This window comes from Hibiscus syriacus, unplaced genomic scaffold (genome assembly GCF_006381635.1).
Source record: "Hibiscus syriacus cultivar Baekdansim isolate YM2019G1 unplaced genomic scaffold, ASM638163v2 tig00003731_pilon, whole genome shotgun sequence".
NCBI classification, from domain to species: domain Eukaryota; kingdom Viridiplantae; phylum Streptophyta; class Magnoliopsida; order Malvales; family Malvaceae; genus Hibiscus; species Hibiscus syriacus.
This window is the reverse complement of record NW_024061983.1, coordinates 26,231-45,819: the sequence shown is the minus strand read 5'-3', so window position 1 is coordinate 45,819 and position 19,589 is coordinate 26,231. Positions and strand designations below refer to the sequence as shown.

The 19,589-nt window shown below is 34.7% G+C and overlaps 4 protein-coding genes and 1 pseudogene across 7 annotated transcripts; 4 read left to right on the top strand and 1 right to left on the bottom strand.

The window, feature by feature from the left end:
* The first annotated feature begins 100 nt into the window (after window positions 1–100).
* Window positions 101–3,864, top strand: LOC120184293 (protein NSP-INTERACTING KINASE 2-like). 2 transcript variants are annotated; one of them, XM_039188798.1, is made up of 11 exons: window positions 101–441; window positions 535–664; window positions 737–808; window positions 896–1,039; window positions 1,301–1,372; window positions 1,491–1,550; window positions 1,653–1,750; window positions 2,190–2,339; window positions 2,448–2,789; window positions 2,895–3,277; window positions 3,392–3,864. In XM_039188798.1, the coding sequence occupies exons 1-11, from the start codon at window positions 339–341 to the stop codon at window positions 3,707–3,709; spliced, it is 1,872 nt and encodes a 623-aa protein (XP_039044729.1). In that variant the 5' UTR covers window positions 101–338; the 3' UTR covers window positions 3,710–3,864. The 2 variants fall into 2 exon arrangements, with proteins under 2 accessions (XP_039044729.1, XP_039044734.1); XM_039188803.1 differs by having other exon boundaries at window positions 106–441; window positions 2,898–3,277.
* A 1,271-nt stretch (window positions 3,865–5,135) lies between these two features.
* Window positions 5,136–18,381, top strand: LOC120184263 (transcription factor BIM2-like). 3 transcript variants are annotated; one of them, XM_039188769.1, is made up of 8 exons: window positions 5,136–5,522; window positions 5,720–5,804; window positions 5,915–5,984; window positions 6,096–6,191; window positions 6,458–6,846; window positions 7,214–7,340; window positions 7,502–7,611; window positions 18,362–18,381. In XM_039188769.1, exons 1-7 carry the CDS (start codon window positions 5,396–5,398, stop codon window positions 7,595–7,597), a joined length of 990 nt encoding a protein of 329 aa, XP_039044700.1. In that variant the 5' UTR covers window positions 5,136–5,395; the 3' UTR covers window positions 7,598–7,611; window positions 18,362–18,381. The 3 variants fall into 3 exon arrangements, with proteins under 3 accessions (XP_039044700.1, XP_039044704.1, XP_039044709.1); XM_039188773.1 differs by lacking the exon at window positions 18,362–18,381 and having other exon boundaries at window positions 6,458–6,883; window positions 7,502–7,605; XM_039188778.1 differs by lacking the exons at window positions 7,502–7,611; window positions 18,362–18,381 and having other exon boundaries at window positions 6,458–6,913; window positions 7,214–7,333.
* Window positions 9,496–11,108, bottom strand: LOC120184186 (annotated as a pseudogene).
* LOC120184179 lies at window positions 13,329–14,807 on the top strand. The gene has a single exon (XM_039188709.1). The coding sequence runs from the start codon at window positions 13,329–13,331 to the stop codon at window positions 14,805–14,807; it is 1,479 nt and encodes a 492-aa protein (XP_039044640.1).
* Window positions 17,077–19,021, top strand: LOC120184285 (26S proteasome non-ATPase regulatory subunit 10). Its single transcript, XM_039188788.1, has 5 exons — window positions 17,077–17,389; window positions 17,475–17,604; window positions 18,138–18,262; window positions 18,394–18,540; window positions 18,762–19,021. The coding sequence occupies exons 1-5, from the start codon at window positions 17,198–17,200 to the stop codon at window positions 18,894–18,896; spliced, it is 729 nt and encodes a 242-aa protein (XP_039044719.1). The 5' UTR covers window positions 17,077–17,197; the 3' UTR covers window positions 18,897–19,021.
* The last annotated feature ends 568 nt before the right edge of the window (window positions 19,022–19,589 follow it).

The following is a 19,589-nucleotide window of genomic DNA, read 5'->3' as shown; positions in this document are numbered from 1 at the left end:
ACCTCACTTCAAAAAAAAACTTTATAATTACAATTGATAAACTTGTCAACAAAATCCAATTCCAAACATAAATGCATGATTGAAAGGATTCCTTTATCAAAGCATCATTTGAAATCATAATTGTTTGGTTAATGTAACTTATCTTTCTTATATACTCTTCTTTTTTCCCTCAGCTTTTGATTTGAACCAGTGACAGCCATGTCACCGATCAAAGTTTCTGGTTCTCCATAGTTCTGAGCTCTCACAGAAAGTTCCGACAGCGACAAAAACAATCTACCGTTTGGGTCATTTCTTACAAGAACCTGTTTTCTTTTAGAACTGCAACAAGTGCTGGATCAATGGGGTTAACGAAAGACGGGTTTGTTTTGAGTTGTGTGGTTTTGGTCTGCTTGTGGACTTGTGCATTTGGATCGCTTCCACCAAAAGATGTTAGCGTTGAAGGTAACTGGAACCACATGGTTGTTTGTCTTGTTCAATTCCGTAAAAAAAACAAGTGAATTCGCAAGCAGGAAATGATTGTTTTGTTTTGTTCAGTGCTAGCTTTAACGGACATAAAAGCTTCTCTGGTTGATCCTCATGGAGTATTTAAGACCTGGGATTACACTGCTGTTGATCCTTGCGATTGGAACATGATCACTTGTGCTGACGGTGTTGTCACTGTCTTGTAAGTATTTGATGTTATGTTTAAATGAACTTATTACAAGCCTGTTGGCTCAAATGTTTTTTCTTGCTACAGGGAAGCTCCAAGCCATAATTTGTCTGGTACTCTTCCCCCTACCATTGGAAACTTGACAAATCTCCAGCTTCTGTGAGCATCAATTCTCAGATTTTCCTCTCACAAATTGTGATTTAGTTTATGATTGCTTTGTTCAATGAAGATCCTTTGCTTTTACAGGAGTCTTCAGAATAACAATATATCAGGAAATATACCATCGGAACTAGGGAAGCTTTCGAAGCTCGAAAACATTGATCTTTCTAACAACCGTTTCGAAGGTCGAATTCCCGGCACTCTGTCCCATCTGAAGAGCCTTCAGTATCTGTAAGTATCGATGTCCGTGTAATCATGCTGCTATCTCTTTTGAACCAACATATAACTGTTTCTGAACCTGTTTGGAGCAGCTCATGTTCGAAACAACTGCTGTTCGGGACACGAGTTGTATCCGAACAGCTAATTCCAGCATCCACAGCTACCATGTGAGCTGTTTTGAACATGAATTGTTTCGAACTACGGTTGTTCAAAGTATCTACAGATAAAAAAAGGTTTGAACTTGATGATGAGGTTCTGTTTGAATGATAACAGGAGGCTGAATAACAACACTCTCTCAGGAGCAATCCCTTCCTCTGTGGCAAACATGTCGCAACTAAATTTCCTGTATGTAATTCACTAAATCCTATGAATTCCATTCCAGTTATTTTATCTCCAAAATTGGTTCATATCAGACACAGTACGATGATTTCCAACAATATGTGGGATCTGTCTGATATTACAGGGACTTGTCCTTCAATAATTTGGGCGGTCCATTGCCAGAATTGCTTGCAAAAACATACGAGTAAGATAAAGAGTTAGATCTTGTTTTACCATGTAAATTATCCTGTATAAAGCATATATATACATATATATTATTTGCTTACATATTTTTTAGTTGACACAGCATTGTCGGAAACCCACTGATTTGTAGTGTGGAGACTGAAAAAGACTGCTCCAGAACCAGACCAATGCCAATGTCTCTTTCTTTAAATAATTCACAAAGTAAGAACAAAACCTTCCCTCTTCAATGTTTTTCAAGTAATTGTTTAACGGGTAAACTAAATGTTTAGTACCCCAGCTATCACTTTTGTTTTGTTTTGGTCACCCAACTTTTTTTTTGTTTCAAAATTATACCTAACGTTATGTTTTAGTTTCATTTTGGTCACCCACCGATAAAAAAATTAACGGTGATGTTGACGTGTCATCATAAGGTAATGCCACATCATTATTGAAAAAATTTAAAGAATGCCATGTCCGCATTTATGTTATTTTTTTAACGGCAGGTGACCAAAATGAAACCGAAATATAACGTTAGGTATGATTTTGAAAAAAATAATAGACGAGTGACCGAAACAGAAAAAATGATAGTTGTGGTACTGAACGTGTAGTTTACCCTTGTTTAATTCTATCAATCTGACATCATATTTATGTGCTTTTTTAGACTCAAAACCTTCTAGTAGATCCAAGAGCCGTGAAATTGCTTTAGCCATTGGCTTAACACTTGCCTGCATTTGCCTACTTAGTCTTGCCTTTGGTTTCTTTCTTTGGTGGAGAAAAAAACAAAACCAGCAAATCTTCTTTGACGTTAATGGTTAGTAAAAACTATATATATATAGACATGAAATCAGAATATTGTTGATGAAAAAGGGCTAATTTAATTTGTCTCCATATAAGCATGTTTTTTCTCTTAACACCTCAGAACAACACCGGGAAGAAATTTGTCTTGGAAACTTGAAGAGGTTCCATTTCAAGGAACTTCAGGTGGCGACTAACAATTTCAGCAGCCGGAACTTAGTCGGGAAAGGAGGTTTCGGTTATGTATACAAAGGGTATTTACAAGACGGGACGATCGTAGCTGTGAAAAGGCTTAAAGATGGAAACGCCATCAGAGGCGAAACCCAGTTTCAAACCGAAGTTGAACTCATAAGCTTAGCAGTTCACCGCAACCTCCTTCGTCTCTATGGCTTTTGCGTCACTGCAACGGAGAGGCTTCTGGTTTACCCTTACATGTCTAATGGAAGCGTTGCCACCCGTCTCAAAGGTACTTTAAAATGAAAAAAATGAGTCCGAGCAAGTTAGATCTCAAATGTTCAGTAAGTCGAAATTTTGTACTCAAGACTAATGTTATATAACTTGTGTGTCGTAGCAGTGAAACCGGCATTGGATTGGGGCACAAGGAAGAGAATTGCATTAGGAGCAGCAAGGGGGCTACTGTATTTGCACGAGCAGTGTGATCCCAAGATAATTCACAGGGATGTTAAGGCAGCAAATATACTTCTTGATGATGATTGTGAGGCCATTGTCGGAGATTTCGGATTGGCAAAGTTGTTGTATAATCGAGAATCACATGTAACAACAGCCGTGAGAGGCACCGTGGGACATATTGCCCCTGAATATCTATCAACTGGACAATCCTCTGAAAAAACAGATGTTTTCGGATTCGGAATCCTATTACTTGAGCTCATATCTGGACTGAGGGCACTCGAATTCGGGAAAACTGCTAACCAGAAAGGAGCCATGCTTGACTGGGTGAGCTAATCAAACAAAATTTACCTTTTTTCCATTCGTTTTCATTGAAATATCTGTGCTTGAAGCATATTCAGATATTGTTACCGTATATCAATACAATTACGTGCAATGCAGGTAAGAAAAATTCACCAGGAAAAGAAGCTAGAGTTGCTAGTTGACAAGGATCTGAAGAACTACGACAGAATTGAAGTTGAAGAAATGGTTCGAGTTGCTCTTTTATGCATTCAACATCATCCGAGTCAAAGACCGAAGATGTCGGAAGTGGTTCGGATGCTAGAAGGTGACGGGCTAGCCGAGAAGTGGGAAGCTTCTCAAAGAGCTGAACCATCCAGGTCCGGAGCCAATGAGTTCTCTCCTTGGGAACGATACTCTGATCTAACCGACGACTCTTCATTGTTGGTCCCTGCAATGGAGCTCTCTGGACCAAGATGACATCACATGAACCTCTCAGAGAGGGTTTTGAAAAAGAAGAAACTGGAATGAATCACCATGACAGGAATGAATGTGTTATATAGTATTGTAATACTGGAAAACTGGGAATTACTATAAATCTGTGTCATTTCTGATTGTAAAAATTTGGATTCGAAGTTCCAAACATAAAAATAAGGGTAAATTACTCAAATGACTACTTAATTATGGGATTAGTGTCGATTTGACCACCATACTTTTAATTTCGGCAACATGACTACATAACTATTTAAGTGATTTTAATGTTGCCACTTGTTAAAAATAAGCAATGTGGTTGATATGACTGCTATCGATTAATGGCGAGTCAGAGGTTCATATCAACTATACCGTTTGTTTTTAACGGAAAGTTGCTACATCAAAACCACTTAAATAATTATATGAATATATTGCCAAAATTAAAGTATACTAGTCAAATCGACACTAATTCTATAGTTAAGCGGTCATTTGAGTAGTTTACCCAAAAATAAAACTGACAAATTTAGGTTGAATATTGTTCCATATTCCTGTTTTTGGTGAGTAAAGAATATATTATGGTGATGTTTGTGTTTTTCTGTTATTTGTAATAAAAATCCTATTCAAATGTATTTTGATTGCTGACATGAAGTTTAAAGCTATAATACCATCGTGATTGTTAGACACGAATATGTTCAATTTTCTTTAAAATAAAGTCGGAAGATTAGATCATATACTAATATTCGAATATGTGTTGTATTTAGAGATTCACATTCTCCTAACAGTCTGCCATACATGTACATACCATCAAGGAAGGAGATAAGATTCTATGTTATGGGATGAACTTGAATTTTCAAAATTTTAGAGGAACTTACTTATAAAATTTTATAAAAACGAAAATAAATTTTCATTAAAAAATACATAAAAGAATTTAAAATATATAATTATTTTAAAATTTCAGAATGACGACTATCCCTACTCGTCCCTCGATGCATCCTTGCATGATCAAGCTTTCAAGCATAATAACATATAATAAACTCATATATAACTATATGATCTAAATTAAGCCCAGACATTCAAAGATAGTTTATTCAATCTGATAGAAAAAATAACATTGTGATTGTACTTATTATTAAAGTAATTGAGCCATTAAACGACTTCAATGATTGAAGAGAGTATTATTTTTCTTAAAAAATTTGGGTTCGAACAACTGTATTTACATCTGCAAGGTGTATGTGTGTTGTTAATAATTAAGAAAGATGATTTGAACAGATATTGTAATCACTCGCACTATTAAAAAATTGAAAGTGGTCAAATAATTTTCTAAAAGAACCAATATTTCAGATTTTAAAATTCAAAGGACCTGGTAGAAAACTTCACCAATAATGTTCCCATATTTTTTTTCCAAATCTAGGGGCCCAAAAATGAAGTACAAAATTGAATGCCCAATTGAAGTAAACCTCACGGGACATTCATGAGCTCAGCCACATCACATTTCTTTGTCCACTGCTGCTCTCGCCGGGAACAAACCAACCAACCAGGAAAACACCATTTATTTTCCTTCCCATTTTCTCTCCACTTCCTTCCTTTTTTTTCCCTATCAAATTATCACTCTTTTTTTTCAATCTCCACATCTTGGGTTTCTTTTTCGTAGTATTTGTTTGTTTGTTTTTGACATCTGGAGGAGAAGGAGCATAGATGAGAACAGGAAAAGGAAGTCAGGAGGAAGAACAGTACGAGGAAGAAGAGTTTGGTTCCAAAAATCAAGGGCCATCGTTTAATCAAACCATGTCTTTAAACGCCATTAATAGCAACACCAACAAAGGTATTATTCAATTGGATCCCACTCTTTTCCCCTCCAGACCCCCTTTTCCCTTTTATTCTCTTCTCTTATATCACTTTATTTTTAGATGATTAATGATTGTTTCTCGATGGTTTTTTTTCTTTTGTTGAATTTGGAATTCTGGGTTTTGCTTTATATATTACATTTTTTGTTGTTTTTTTTTTGGTTATTTAAAACAGATGGGGAGAACAGTGGTAAGGCTAACGCTATACGATCGAAACACTCGGTTACGGAGCAGAGGAGACGGAGTAAGATTAATGAAAGGTATAAATATGTATTTAATTTCTTGTTAAACTTCAATAAGAAATATTGGATCGATGATGGTAGCTTAACTGAGTGAATAGTAATATCGAACATTTTTCTGATGCTTTTAGGTTTCAATTATTGAGAAATCTAATTCCTAACCCTGATCAAAAGAGAGATACAGCTTCGTTCCTTCTAGAGGTAGGTTGTGAACTTGCAGATTGAATACTTTCATATATTTTATGCATATGAAAATTCTGATTGATCTATTTACTTATTTAAGAAATTGTTGATATCGATATTCTTATGCAGGTGATAGATTATGTTCAATATTTACAGGAGAAGGTTAAAAAGTATGAGGGTTCATATCAGGAATGGAATTCTGAGCCAACAAAATTAATGCCATGGGTATGTTTTTGTATCCTTGCTATCTACGGAGTTTAGCTTTTAATTTGCAATTTAAAACTATTTTTTACTTGGACTCAGGGGTAAGTTTCATGTATGGTTATGTGTCCGATATGAGTATGTTCGACATGGATGATACTTTACTTGGCTTATTACTGGACACATTATATCCATATTATCTTGGGAGTAGCATGTTAATTATTTTCAAGGTGTTAATTGCTTGTATTCATAAGTTACTCAGTATTGAAGATTTTCGTACTTTATTATAGAGGAATAGTCATTGGTGCGTTCAGAGCTTTGGTGGTCAAAAGCAAGCAATTAAAAATGGTTCTGGTCCGGGGGCTGCATTTTCCGGGAAGTTTGATGAGAATAACAGCAACATCAACCCCACAATGATTACAGGTGCTGCTCAAAATCTGGTAGAATCTGACTCTGTGAGAGACACTACGTCCAAAGCTATGGATCAGCAACCTGGGTGGATGAGTAGGGGAATACCTCTTCCCATCCGAGGTAATAACATGCTTGTGCATCCCCTTCAGGGAGTAGTATCTGAGGCGCAATCGACCGAATGCTTTATCGGCAACGATACATTGAACCAACATGAAGATCTGACCATTGAAGGAGGAACAATTAGCATATCGAGTGTCTATTCTGAAGGGTGGGTTAATCTTCTTTTCTTTTTCGATCCTCAACATGTATGACACGCCAATTACATACCTTCTATAGTTTATGGGATTTTTCAGTTGCATAATTTTACATCACTGCTCTGAACATATTATGATTTGTTCTGATATTTTACATCAGCTCTAGTTGCTCCCGTCTGTAGCAATAGAAATAACATTTGAGGCCCGAGGCTGTCTAGATTTAGTTTTTCCGTTTATCGTATGCTTCCTTTGTCACTGGGGGGGGATGCTGACCAGTTCCTTGACAAGATAAAATACTTTGTGGCTAAAACAAAACCCCGTTGGGTTTAGGATGCTCTGAACTTTAATTTGATAATGTTTATGTATTCTGATGTTGACCAGGTTATTGAACTCTCTGACACAAGCACTGCAGAGTGCGGGTTTGGATCTGTCACGGGCCAACATCTCGGTGCAGATCGATCTCGGAAAGCATGCTAACAGAGAACTAACACCAGGAACTTCTGCTAAGGTATGACTGGAAAAAAGAAAGATATCGGTCACCTCATGTTGGTTGATCCCGTTAAGAGGGTTTATTGTTCCATGTTGTTTATTAAAACCCTGAGGGGACTGTATTGATGAAATTAGTCTAACGTACAAAACAACTTGGTTTTCATTTCAATATTTTGACAGGATCCACAGAGTTCCCCTATTCAAGGAATGATCCATCTTGGAGATGCGAGCAACGGAGAGGAATCCGATCATGCTCAAAAGCGGATGAAGAAATAAGATAGGCAAGTTTAGAACCTTTTGTTTTGCTCGGCTATTTCCCTTTTCTGTTTGTTTTGGCTTTATTTGGGTATTGTATTTGTATATGCATGTGTTCCTATGGAGTGGTTCCTCGTATTTCTGTTGAAGGGATTGATGTCAGTGGTTACCTCTACTATCATGGATGTATCATTCTTATTGTCTATAATATATTTAATATTTATTTCCATGTTTCCAGCATTCGATTCATGCTTCATGCTTTTTAACCAAAGATTCAATCCCTTTTCTTATTTTATTTTCAAATAAGAAAGCAATTCTTCGATGCCCTAAATGTTTTGGAAATTAAAACCCTTCTTGGTAAGACAATAATCATCAATTTATAAATGTTTAAAAAAAATTTAGGTAGATTTGTTAATTATTGTTCCTACCCAAAAATTTATTTTCATTAATTTCACTCAACTCGACTCGATCTTAAAATTGATCCAAATTTAAAACTAACATATGTGACTCAAATTCAAAACTGACATGAACTTATAATTTAAACAAAAAACTTGAATAATAATTTGGAAAAAATGATAATTTTGAATTACTAAATTTAAAATGATGACAATAACCTCTTAAATTTTATAAATATAATTTTAGTCCTTTAAAATTTTAAATTTATTATGTTTTAAATTTTGTTTCCCTAAAAGAATTCACGGTCCATAATTGAAATTTAAAAAGTCCAAATATTTAAATTTATTTTATTAAAAAAAACCCAACTACTAGTTTCCTCTCGTGCGTAAAAAGTCTAAATACTTAAATTTATTTTATGAAATAAAATATCCTATCATTATTTAATTCCTCATTTTTTGTTTGGTTTCCAATTTTTAATATCCTATCATTAATTAATTAATTGGATAAGGAAAGTTTATTGGTTGTCATTTTTTTTTAATATTTCTTCATTTTTTTTTAATATTTCTTTATGTTTTTCACCTACAACATTGTTATTAGTCAACATTTCTTATAGCGCTAACGACTTTGTTAAGTATCTTATTAAATTTTCGATCACGCCATTTCTTAACTGTATATTAGTCCGCCTTTCCTTAGACAAACTCAATTTTCTGTGGCTTATAATTCCCCGAGTTTTGGGGGATTTGACATTTTGTAATGCGACTTTTAATTAGGGTGAACGTTCGATTGAGTTGAGTCAAAAAATTTTGAATTATTCGAGTTAACGAGTCATATTTTACAACTCGAAGTTGACTTAAATTTTTTTTGAGTCGATTTGAGTTTATAAAATTCAAGTAGAGTCTAATCGAGTTGAATTTTCGAGTTTGTGTTTAAATTTAATTATCAATATTTATAATATTATGATATTATTTGATTTTAATTTAAATGGTTTTTTATGAATATATATATATATATATATATAACAATCAATTCATGTGTGATTTTTGATAAAAAAAATACAATACATGTATATTTTTTTCATATGTGATATACATATATCATATAGAAATAAGGGATTCGACTCAAACTTGAAAATTCATCCACTAATTACTAAAAATTTCATGTTATTTAAGTTATTTGAGTTGTATTTTACAACTCGATTTAAATTTGAAATTTTTTCGAGTTAAGTTTATGAAATTACAATTCGAAATCATTTCAAGTCGAAAAAATCAATTTTTCTAGTCAAATCGAGTTTTACTCACCCCACTTTCAATTGTAAATTATAAAGTTTCACAATTACCACGTCACATAAAATTTCACGATAAAGAATGAATATATAAAATTTTATACTTATATAAACTTATCAAAATTATAAGAGGATAAAAATAAATTATTAATAAAATATAAAAAATAAAATTTATAAGAATTTGAAAATTTGAAGTAAACATCCCAATAAGTTAACCCCAATCCAACTATAAAATATATTCTTAACCCCAATATGGTTTCAGAGATTCTATTGCCAAAGTTCCAATCCGAGTAACATAGGCTGCATGAACATAGGATATACGGGAGGAAGACTGCGAAAACTTACCGAAAACGACGATAGAGAAGCCGATAACAAACTCGCTTCAATACGTTTCCGACTGCACGTGTAAGTGGTGCAACCCTTTCCAAGGTATTAGTAGCCAGCTGCAATTCACCACCTCAATGTGTTTGTTCAGTAAAGGAACCTTGAATTCAATTCACTGATGCAACGATTCTGAAAAAGATGACATTCAACAAATTAAAGATTCGAATCTCGACATTAGCTTCCAACCATTTCCATGATTCCCGGATCATGACAATCACAGATGACATTCAAGAAACTTGCAGCAATATTTTTTGTGCAATACATACCTGATTGTAGAGGTGACAAAACATTCCAATCCAAAATAAGTCAGACAAGAATTTGGTTAGGCCAACTTCGACAATAGCATCTCTGAAACCATATTACATCAGCTGAGGGCCTTCGATCTGGATTCAAATCACAACCATATTAGCAAATCATTAATTATACAAGTAGTTTAATGAAAGTGAACAGGCATGGTGAAGATTCCCTTTCATTTTTGGATTTTACTTGCAAATATTGCAGGTGGGAGACAGAACAATAGGGCAATTATAGAAATATATGCATAAATATCTGTGCTATCCATCCCTGTCTGTCAAATATAAAAGCCAAAGATGTGTCAGCCGGGGCGGATGTCAAATACGGTTGCGTATTCGATACAAATAAAAAATTGCGAATGAAAATGAAGTGAAGATTCCTTCTCTTACCATTGCTTTCTTTGAGTATATGCTTCTGTAAGTAAATGCGATATTCGAAATCATTGCACTGATGAAACCAGTCCAGTTGAAAGAAAGTTCAGTGAATGTAGCCATTGAAACACCTAAAAGTAAAGCAGAAGATAACATCAGGTGGCGAAGATTAATAACAGGCAAAGCTGTTTTACAAGGGAAGGAAAAAAAAAGGAGTTTACCAATAACAACAGGAGCTAATGAAAGCCAAAGGGAAAGTGGAATCTGATGGCCCAAAACAAACTGAGAAGCGGCAGTATTGAATAATGGCTCCAGGGCTGTGGAAAAAAGATATAAATGTAGATTACAATTGGAGGTGTTCCCAAAAAGTTTGTAAACTTTTTCCATTTTCAAAGATCAATTTACCTTTAATAGTGTGTGTGAAGGACACTGCAACAGCAGCAAATGATACATTGGACATGACATGTCCAAGAGCATGGCAGAAAGCAACAGGAGTCAATAGAACCAAGAGCTCCTTATCAATCGGCTGGTAAAATAGGAAGAGATTGTGTTTTCTTTAGAGGAAATCCATCATATAATCCAATATTGAACAGCAAAGAATTGAGAAAACAAAGCTTACTGCTCGTTTTGGCAGGCCAACACCCCAAGAAACCAGACAGTAAGCCACTCCAACTACCAGATGTATAATTGAAACAAAACTGCAGAATGGAGAAAACGAAATAAATCTACATATCGGAAAAACCATATAAATGTAACTTGAACTCGGGTGTGAACATCGAATAGTAGTAAACCTCCGACACAACTATGTCAATTTTTCTTTTAGTTTGTCCAAGTATAATGATGCATAATTTACACATACTATTGGTATGGGAAGTAATTGTAGACCTTCTTGTTGAGAATGCTGAAGATTACATTTAAAAAGTACCTGCATATATAGATTGAGAGAACCATGAAAATCAATTACAAGATCATCATTTTAGCCAGAAAAAGAAAACTGGAAAACATGGTATCAATGTAATTTGTTGAAGCATTTTATCATATTGATTTGGGAAATAGGTGGCAGGGGAAGGAGAGAATTCATTGGAGCAAAAACTAAAATGACGGTTCGTTCTTGTATGAACTCAAAATCAATAAAATCCCAGATTTTGGTACGTGGATTTTAATTTACATTTAGATACATAATTAAATAGTCAAGTATATAATTTATTTTAAAATCATTGATGTCTCTACTTTTTATTCTGGTCTACTAAATTTTAAGGTAAACTACACGTATAGTCATTAATGTTTTTATTAAAGTTATTAATTTACAATAAATAGATCACTCAATGTTAACAATCGTTAATGTGGGTGGCGAACAACTTACCTGAATCGTTTACCAAGTAAAAATGGAAAAGAGACTAAGAAGAAAGCAAGCTTCAGCTACAACAGATTTAAGTACAAACATGGTATAACAATTCCAAATAAAGAAGAATATCAAAAGTTTTTGATTAGCTAAACATATTCATTTAGCAAATGTACTGCGTCAGCATGTTAAAGTGCTCTTAATGATGGATCTTCCTGCTTTTCTAAATCCCACAGCTAGCCTAGCAGTACAGCATTTTAGCTTCTCTAAGGATCTTCTGGCTCAAACTTGTTAGAATCTCTGTAGATAAAATAACTCTGATTAATTATGGCATTGACTTGTCAAACTTGTATAGAAATTACTGCAGATGTCTTGTACCTGTCTTTTTGTGTATTCTATTACTGCAGATATCTTTACCTGTCTTTTTGTGTATAGAATACACAAATCCATTGACTAAGCTACACGTTTGTGAGAATCTTTCATATTCCATTATTCTTCTTTTAACTTTTTATAAACAGAAAAATCAGGGTTGAGAGGATAGTTCATGTATCATGATGGCCTTTGTATATCTTTGATTATGTTCATTAATCGACGAGGAATCGACACATGATTTTATATTAAGATATGAATTTTTAAATTTTTTGTAAAAGACGAATATATAAAAATTTTTAAAAAATAAAAATAAATTATCGATAAAAATATAAAAAAATCTAAAATATATAACAATTTGAATATCTAAACCATCCCAAATTATAATGGTATTGACTAAAAAAATTAACTCAAATTTCAACTCGTTTTGGGTCATCTCCCAAGGAAAAGAACAGAAATGAACCCAATCCATCGATCTACTCAAACCCAAACCAAAACTATTTTTCAGAGCTAAGTAATAACAAAAATGCTTTAAATGTAATCATTATTTCTTGATTCATGCTAACAAACTTCAATTATTTCATAAAAAAGGATGTTTCCAGCTTGTGAGTGTGAGTTAGCATAAACATGGATTTCCATATCGTACTTGATAAAACAACAATTGCAAGTTAAGTTGTGTGAGCTTTTAAGCAAAGACAAAGTAGAAGGCAACAAGTTTTGGATGTTGCAGCTGCTGCTTTAACACTCATTCGTTGGGATCCTTCAGATCCTCAAAAAAATGAGAAACTTAAATGAAACCCATAAATCTTGACCATTGAATTCATCACCGAATGGTTCTCACTTGAAGACACGTGCCGCTTTATCTTTTCCTTTTACTTTCTGAATCTTTTTTTGCCTTTCATGCATGGAATTCTCCTTCAACTACAACACAAAAACAAAGGAGAAACAGTCATGGCCTTTTTTATTTTATTTGATTCTTCATCGCCACCATTAACGACCCATACGTTTCATCTTCTTTTCTTCCTGATTTTTCATTTATTTTTAATTAAAGAAAGATAAATTGTTGTTCTTGAAAGAAGGAACTGTCACATCTCAAGTCCAAAAGCAAGAAACTTTCTGATCTGGACTCTGGATTTTGCTTCTTCGCCATTGAAAGATGTATTCTTGGTCACATCAGAGATCATGGAAAAATGATGTATTTTGTAAAGAATCTAAAGATTCGAGGTGAGAAATAAGGTACCCTTCTCGTTTCGATTACTGGGTATTTTTCTATTTGTTTTTTCAGTGATCAAATCCAGCGAAATTCATTCTTAAATGGAACAAACTCAAGAGAAGAATTTTGTTTGCAAGTTTTGCAACAAGAGGTATCCATGTGGGAAGTCCTTAGGTGGCCACATAAGAACTCATATGAACAATGACGATTGTGGTGAATTGGAGACAGTGCCATCAGCTGAACTGTTCTCAGTAAACAAGATTCTCTCTAATGGAAGAATCATCAAGAGAGTCGCCGAAGCTGAAGCCGATGGCCAAACCGCAGCAGCTTATGGTCTGAGAGAGAACCCCAAGAAAACCAAGAAATTCTCTGATTCGGGCAACGCGCAGTTGCTCAAAGAGATGATTTGCAAAAAATGCGGTAAGCGTTTCCATTCATTGAAAGCTCTTTGCGGTCACATGGCTTGCCATTCGGAGAAAGAGAGGATCTTCGTTGAGAAACAGAAGATGGTAATGGATGGTCAGTCCAACACCGAAACATCGTCGACTCCGAGTAAGAGGAGGAAATCTAAAAGTATAATGTACAAAGCAAATGGTGTTTATTCTAACAATTCTGTTTCTTTGGCGAATGGTTCTTCATCTGTGTCCGAGATTGAACAAGAGCAAGAAGAGGTTGCAATGTGTTTGATGATGCTGTCGAGGGATTCCGCAGGTTGTTGTAAGAAGGGATTGAATTCGACCGCCGACTCTTCCGATAACTACTCCGTCATCTTGGAAGCTAAATCATTGTCAAATGAAATGAAATGTGTTTCCGACAACGGTGATTACTTGCAGATGAAGAAACAAAGAGACAACAAGTTGAAATCTGCCGAGTATGGTTCTTCTTCCGAGAGATCGGATTCTTCGTATTTCAGGCATGGACCCAAGAAAGTGGAATTTGAGGACTTCGATTCGAAGCTCCGGAAGAGTTTGAGTAAGTTCAAGAGTTTGAACAATGAATTCCCAAAGGATAACAATCTTGCAAATAGAGGCTTGAATAAGTATGATTTGAGAAGATCAAATGCCAAGAATGGTGATTATTACACTCATGAAGTTTTCTGCAACAATTCACCAAAAGGAAGCAAATATGAGTGTTTGACCTGCAACAAGGCCTTTGATTCTCACAGGGCACTTGGGGGACACAGAGCAACACAAACAAAAGCCAATGACTGCAACGAAGATAGCTTAACGAATGATAGCTTCATTGTTCCAATGACTGATACCAAAATGACCAAGTCATCACTACATGGCAGAACCCTAAATACTTATCGTGGTTCTTCGTCCGGCAATGCCGAGAAAAGATTGTTATCAAAGAAAAACAAGGGACACCAGTGCCCATTTTGCTTCAGGGTTTTCAAGTCAGGCCAAGCTTTAGGTGGTCATAAAAGGTCCCATTTTGTTGGAGGCGCAGAAGATAGAACGTTGGTGATCAAGCAAGACTCACCAGATATGTCCACTGCCACAGTAATTGATCTTAACCTTCCGGCTCCTGTCGAGGACGATGCAACGGGGAATGTCGGGTTTTCACCATGGAAGATGTGAAGGTCCAGAACCATGGCTGGTGCTGGTGGAATATTGGGTTTGGTCTCTTAAATGAGTGCAGTTTTGGGCATAGGACCATAGGTTACTTCACTATGAAGGAAGATATTTCAGTGTATAGACAGGTTAATTAGTTGGTCCCCTTTGCATTGAAATCCTGTTTTTCCTGTTCGTTTTGTCTATGTTCATCTTCATCATAACTTCAAATTATTTGCCTATATTTTCTGTATTGAAACGATCTGGTTTACTTCAAATCTGTCAAATAGGCTTCTGTTTTTGGACTTGTAACGCAAAATCCTATGTTGATCCCTTTTTCCCTTATAACAAAGGAAAGCCGGAAAGGCTCTCAAACCAATTTCACAAATTTCCGAATTGGTTTTTTACTATGAAATGATAAATTCAAACTCAAAAAGTATAAATAATTGATGGACAACACGTGGGGTGACGAAATTTAAGGTGATATAAACAGTGAGAGAAATTTTACTGATGATTTGTGATTCACTTCCTTTTATATGGGTGGAAGATTATTGATCGACATGAATCATCTCTAGAGGGAGATGCACGACGGATTTTAAGCTCGATTATTACGTCAAGAATTGGGGACCAACTAATTTGGAGCATCACAACACCGCTGTTTATTCCACTAAATCTGGCTATAATTAGTCGTTGAAAGACGTAGGGACCGTTGGTGACCCGTCACTAATCTGGAAGATGTTTATGAAGCATCCAAAAATCAAGATATTCTGCTGGAGGGTCTGCCATGAAGCACTACCAACGGGGAGTACAGGTTTGGGATCGGGGTTCTGCTCATGGTGCACACATGGACAAGAGACCGCCATCCATGCTATGAAGGAGTGTTCAAAGACTGAAAAAATCTTGGTGATGTCTGGCAGGGACAGGGGCTTATTGATGAACAAATGACCTCACGCAAGCAATGGTTTGCAAGGAAGGAAATCAAGTCCTCCCTGGCTGAGTGCTTTAAGATGCGTTTGGTTCACGAAATATAAGATTACTAGGGAATAGGATTACTGAGAATGTTATATTTTGTGTTTGGTTGGTTTAGCATGAATGTAAGATTATCGTGTTTGGTTAAAGGAATAAAAGATTATTGGAATGTATATTTAACCAAATTGTCCTTATTATATATTTGTTTTTTAACAAGTTGAAAAATATTTATATATTTTCTTTAAAAAATTTAAGTTCATAAAATTTATATAATTTTTTTTACAAAATTTAAAATATAAAAAGGTTTAATGAAAGGGTAAAATTTTATTTTAACCCCTGAACTTCATATAAAATTTTAATTATAGATTTTTTTTTTGTAAATCTAAAATAGTTTAAGGATAAATTTGTAATTTAACATTCGTAGAATTTTTATTATTCAATGACAGAATAAGGATATTTTTGAAAGAAATTTTTTTAAGGGCATTTTAGTCCAAAACGTCGGTAATCCAATAATACTTAAGGAAAGGGAGGTAATGACATTCCCGACAATATACCCCAAAAAATCCACTATTGGTAATGTAAGATTACAGGAAATGACATTCTCGGCCAACCAAACGGGAGAATGTGGATTTCATTCCCATGAGAATCTCACATTCACCCAACCAAGCACACCATAAGATTAACGTCAATAGAACTTTTCTCACCCAATACAACTGCTGCCGCTATTGGTATTATTGCACGAGACCAACACATGTCCTCACATCTATGGTGCTCAACATATGTAGTAATCGTCGGATCTCAAAGAATAGTAATAATTCTTTTATTATCGATAACACTTAATTCGTGCAATAAAATTCATATGATTTTTAATTTTTTAGTAATTAATAATTCATTATTTTATAATTTGTGATAAAGTATTAATAATGTTTTAAATAATTTAATTTATATTTTATTATATTTTATTTATTTTATTATTTTATTATATTTTTTATTTTAAATTTTGAATCTTTTATGTTTCTTAAAAAAATAAATAAACTCTTGAACTAAAAAGGCTAATTTAATATTCAAACTTTACTAGAAAATATAAATTTTTTCCTCTATGATATGTCATCATCTTGACTGTCAAATAAATATTATAAATTATCAGGTTATTATTGTAAATATTTACATTAATATTGTAACCAAATGATCAATTTTATTATTCAAAAAGACCAATTTTTTTTTTTTAATTTAAGAGTCCCATTGAATTAAAAAAATATCAATAACCACATTAATTTAAGCCCAAAGAAACCCCTTCAATTGAACTGGAATTTCTGGTTAAAATAAACATTTGAACTACACAGCCGTATGCCTACCAAGAAGCACAGCGCGCACTGAATAAAAGATGTCCAAAAACCCTTGACGAACCCTAGATCCGCAATCCGTCCACATACAATCCCACCATAAACATGGAAATCGATCCTCCAAACGAATCAGTGGGTCTTCAAATTAAAGAAAAAGATCTCTTCAAAGCCGCGGAGACGGGCGAGTCTTCCATATTCAAGTCCCTCTCTGAAGAACACCTCTCTAAGTCTCTTAAACTGCGGAATGAAGACGGTCGATCTCTTCTCCACGTCGCCGTATCCTCCGCCCGTCCCGAGGTAACTCCGTATCCATTTCCATTTCCTATATTTGCTTCTTTTTATCGGTTAATTTGTGAATGCGAAAGGAATCAATTTGTATTAGGTGGTCAAAGTTCTCTCAGATGTCTCCGATGAATCAGTTGTGAATGGTACCGATGAAGAAGGTTGGGGTCCGATTCACTCAGGTGCGAGCATTGGTAATTTGGAAATTATGGAAATTCTGTTGAGTAAAGGTGAGAGATTTGTACTATTCTGACTTTTCACATCACAATTAATGTAGAACCTCGGTCATTTTGAATTGAATTGTGAATACATGTGCTTTGAATTGGTTAAGAATCTTCAAGCTGTTTGAAAAGTTATGCTGTAAATTTCGAATAAGGTTCAAATATATTTTAAACCTTCTGCTGTACCCATAAATTATACTAGATCTTTAATTCTGCTCCTTTTATGGGGCTTTATTTTCTTTTCAAATATCATGTGTTAATCGGGTACACAATAAAATAAGAAAACTAGAGGTTTGGCGTATCAATTTATATGGTATTCGAATAAAGCAGCAAATTTATGGAATTCACATGTGTCTTTGTGAATATGATATGTATTGGTTCAGATTCCTCTTGCTGGTTTGCGGGAAATATTTGTTATGCTGCAAATTTCGTCATTGTTATTTTAGCATAAGTAGGTTCATATTCTGATTGTTATCTCAAGTGTGCGGATTTTTCCCTCGGCTGATGCTATTTATTGTTATTTTCTTATTACTTTTCTGAAGGAGCGAATGTTAATGGGAAAAATGACGGTGGCCGCACCGCTCTTCATTATGCTGCTAGCAAGGGATGGTTGAAGATTGCTGAACTTCTGATCTCTCATGGTGCAAAGATCAATTCAAAGGACAAGGTTCAAAACTTCACACTCAAATTGTTTTCTATTATATAGTCATTGTATTTTCCGTTCTTTTTTTCTTTCTATTTCTAGTATTTTTCATTTTTCATTTCTGTTTCATATGTTTATTGTATGACTCAATGCAGGTAAGATCCACCCCATTGCATAGGGCAGCTAGCACTGGAAACTCGGCATTATGTGAACTCTTAATTGAAGAAGGAGCAGAAGTTGATGCTACTGATAGAACTGGACAAACTCCTCTCATGAATGCAGTCATTTGTCATAAGAAGGAGGTACTCTCTTTGAGCCTTGAGAATCTGAGGTTTAAGGCTTGCTGATTGTTCTCTCGTTCAGCTGATGAACGTCATCTATTTTTCATATTCTTATCATTGCTTGAACATTTGATGTAATTGAATCAGTTCTATGCTACTATAGTGATAGGGGGAACTTGAACATCTTACTAAATTTTGTGGACTTTGGGGTTTCATTGTCGAATTGTTTTCTTTGGTGTCAGGTAGCTCTCCTCTTAATAAGACATGGAGCTGATGTGAACATAGAGGACAAAGAAGGATATACTGTTCTTGGCCGGGCTTCAAATGATTTTAGACCGATACTGATCGATGCTGCCAAAGCTATGCTTGACGTATGAATTTGACTATCGGTGTGCTGTGCCTGATTAAACCATGTGTTTCTTAGAAAAACCTGTGAGTTACGAAAAGACGAAAGGGGGAAATGACTATTCACTCCATCGTGTGATGAATCTTTTGGAGTAATGGGAGGATTTTGCTTAGTCTTTGTTTTGAGTTTTGTGTCCTACAACTTCCTGGCCCAATGGAAACAAGTCATTTAAAGATAGGCATGTTTTGTGTCCTACAACTTCCTGGCCCAATGGAAACAAGTCATTTAAAGATAGGCATGTTTTGTGTCCTACAACTTCCTGGCCCAATGGAAACAAGTCATTTAAAGATAGGCATTTGTGCTTAGCATTCTCAGATATCTTTGAATTCAGATAACTTAGTTGACCTTCAAACTACCAAAGGTGTGCATGATAAGAGAAAATATCCAAGTTAAACATCAACACATTTGAATTTGATTTAGTAATTAGGTCCCGAGCTTAAATTGATAATGATCAGTTCAATTTTTTTGATCGAATTCAAATGATGATTGATTTAACTCGAATTAATTGAATTTTTCTTTTTAGTCCAAGTCAAGTAGTGCACGTTGTACTCATTAATTGGATGCCCTGCTTAACATCTTAATCTAATTGTAACCTAGAGATAGCATCAACTTTTACCTGTAGACTTGAAATTAACATCAATCTCTAGTAACGGGGTGAGTATGC

Bases quoted from the DNA above. Each gene is read 5' to 3' on its own strand.
- LOC120184293 (XM_039188798.1), top strand. From the start codon at position 339: ATGGGGTTAACGAAAGACGGGTTTGTTTTGAGTTGTGTGGTTTTGGTC. The intron at 809-895 runs GTGAGCATCAAT...TTGCTTTTACAG, and splicing joins TTGACAAATCTCCAGCTTCT to GAGTCTTCAGAATAACAATA. The intron at 3,278-3,391 runs GTGAGCTAATCA...CGTGCAATGCAG, and splicing joins AAGGAGCCATGCTTGACTGG to GTAAGAAAAATTCACCAGGA.
- LOC120184263 (XM_039188769.1), top strand. From the start codon at position 5,396: ATGAGAACAGGAAAAGGAAGTCAGGAGGAAGAACAGTACGAGGAAGAA. The intron at 5,985-6,095 runs GTAGGTTGTGAA...ATTCTTATGCAG, and splicing joins CAGCTTCGTTCCTTCTAGAG to GTGATAGATTATGTTCAATA. The intron at 6,847-7,213 runs GTGGGTTAATCT...GATGTTGACCAG, and splicing joins TCGAGTGTCTATTCTGAAGG to GTTATTGAACTCTCTGACAC.
- LOC120184179 (XM_039188709.1), top strand. From the start codon at position 13,329: ATGGAACAAACTCAAGAGAAGAATTTTGTTTGCAAGTTTTGCAACAAG.
- LOC120184285 (XM_039188788.1), top strand. From the start codon at position 17,198: ATGGAAATCGATCCTCCAAACGAATCAGTGGGTCTTCAAATTAAAGAA. The intron at 17,390-17,474 runs GTAACTCCGTAT...AATTTGTATTAG, and splicing joins TATCCTCCGCCCGTCCCGAG to GTGGTCAAAGTTCTCTCAGA. The intron at 18,541-18,761 runs GTACTCTCTTTG...CTTTGGTGTCAG, and splicing joins TCATTTGTCATAAGAAGGAG to GTAGCTCTCCTCTTAATAAG.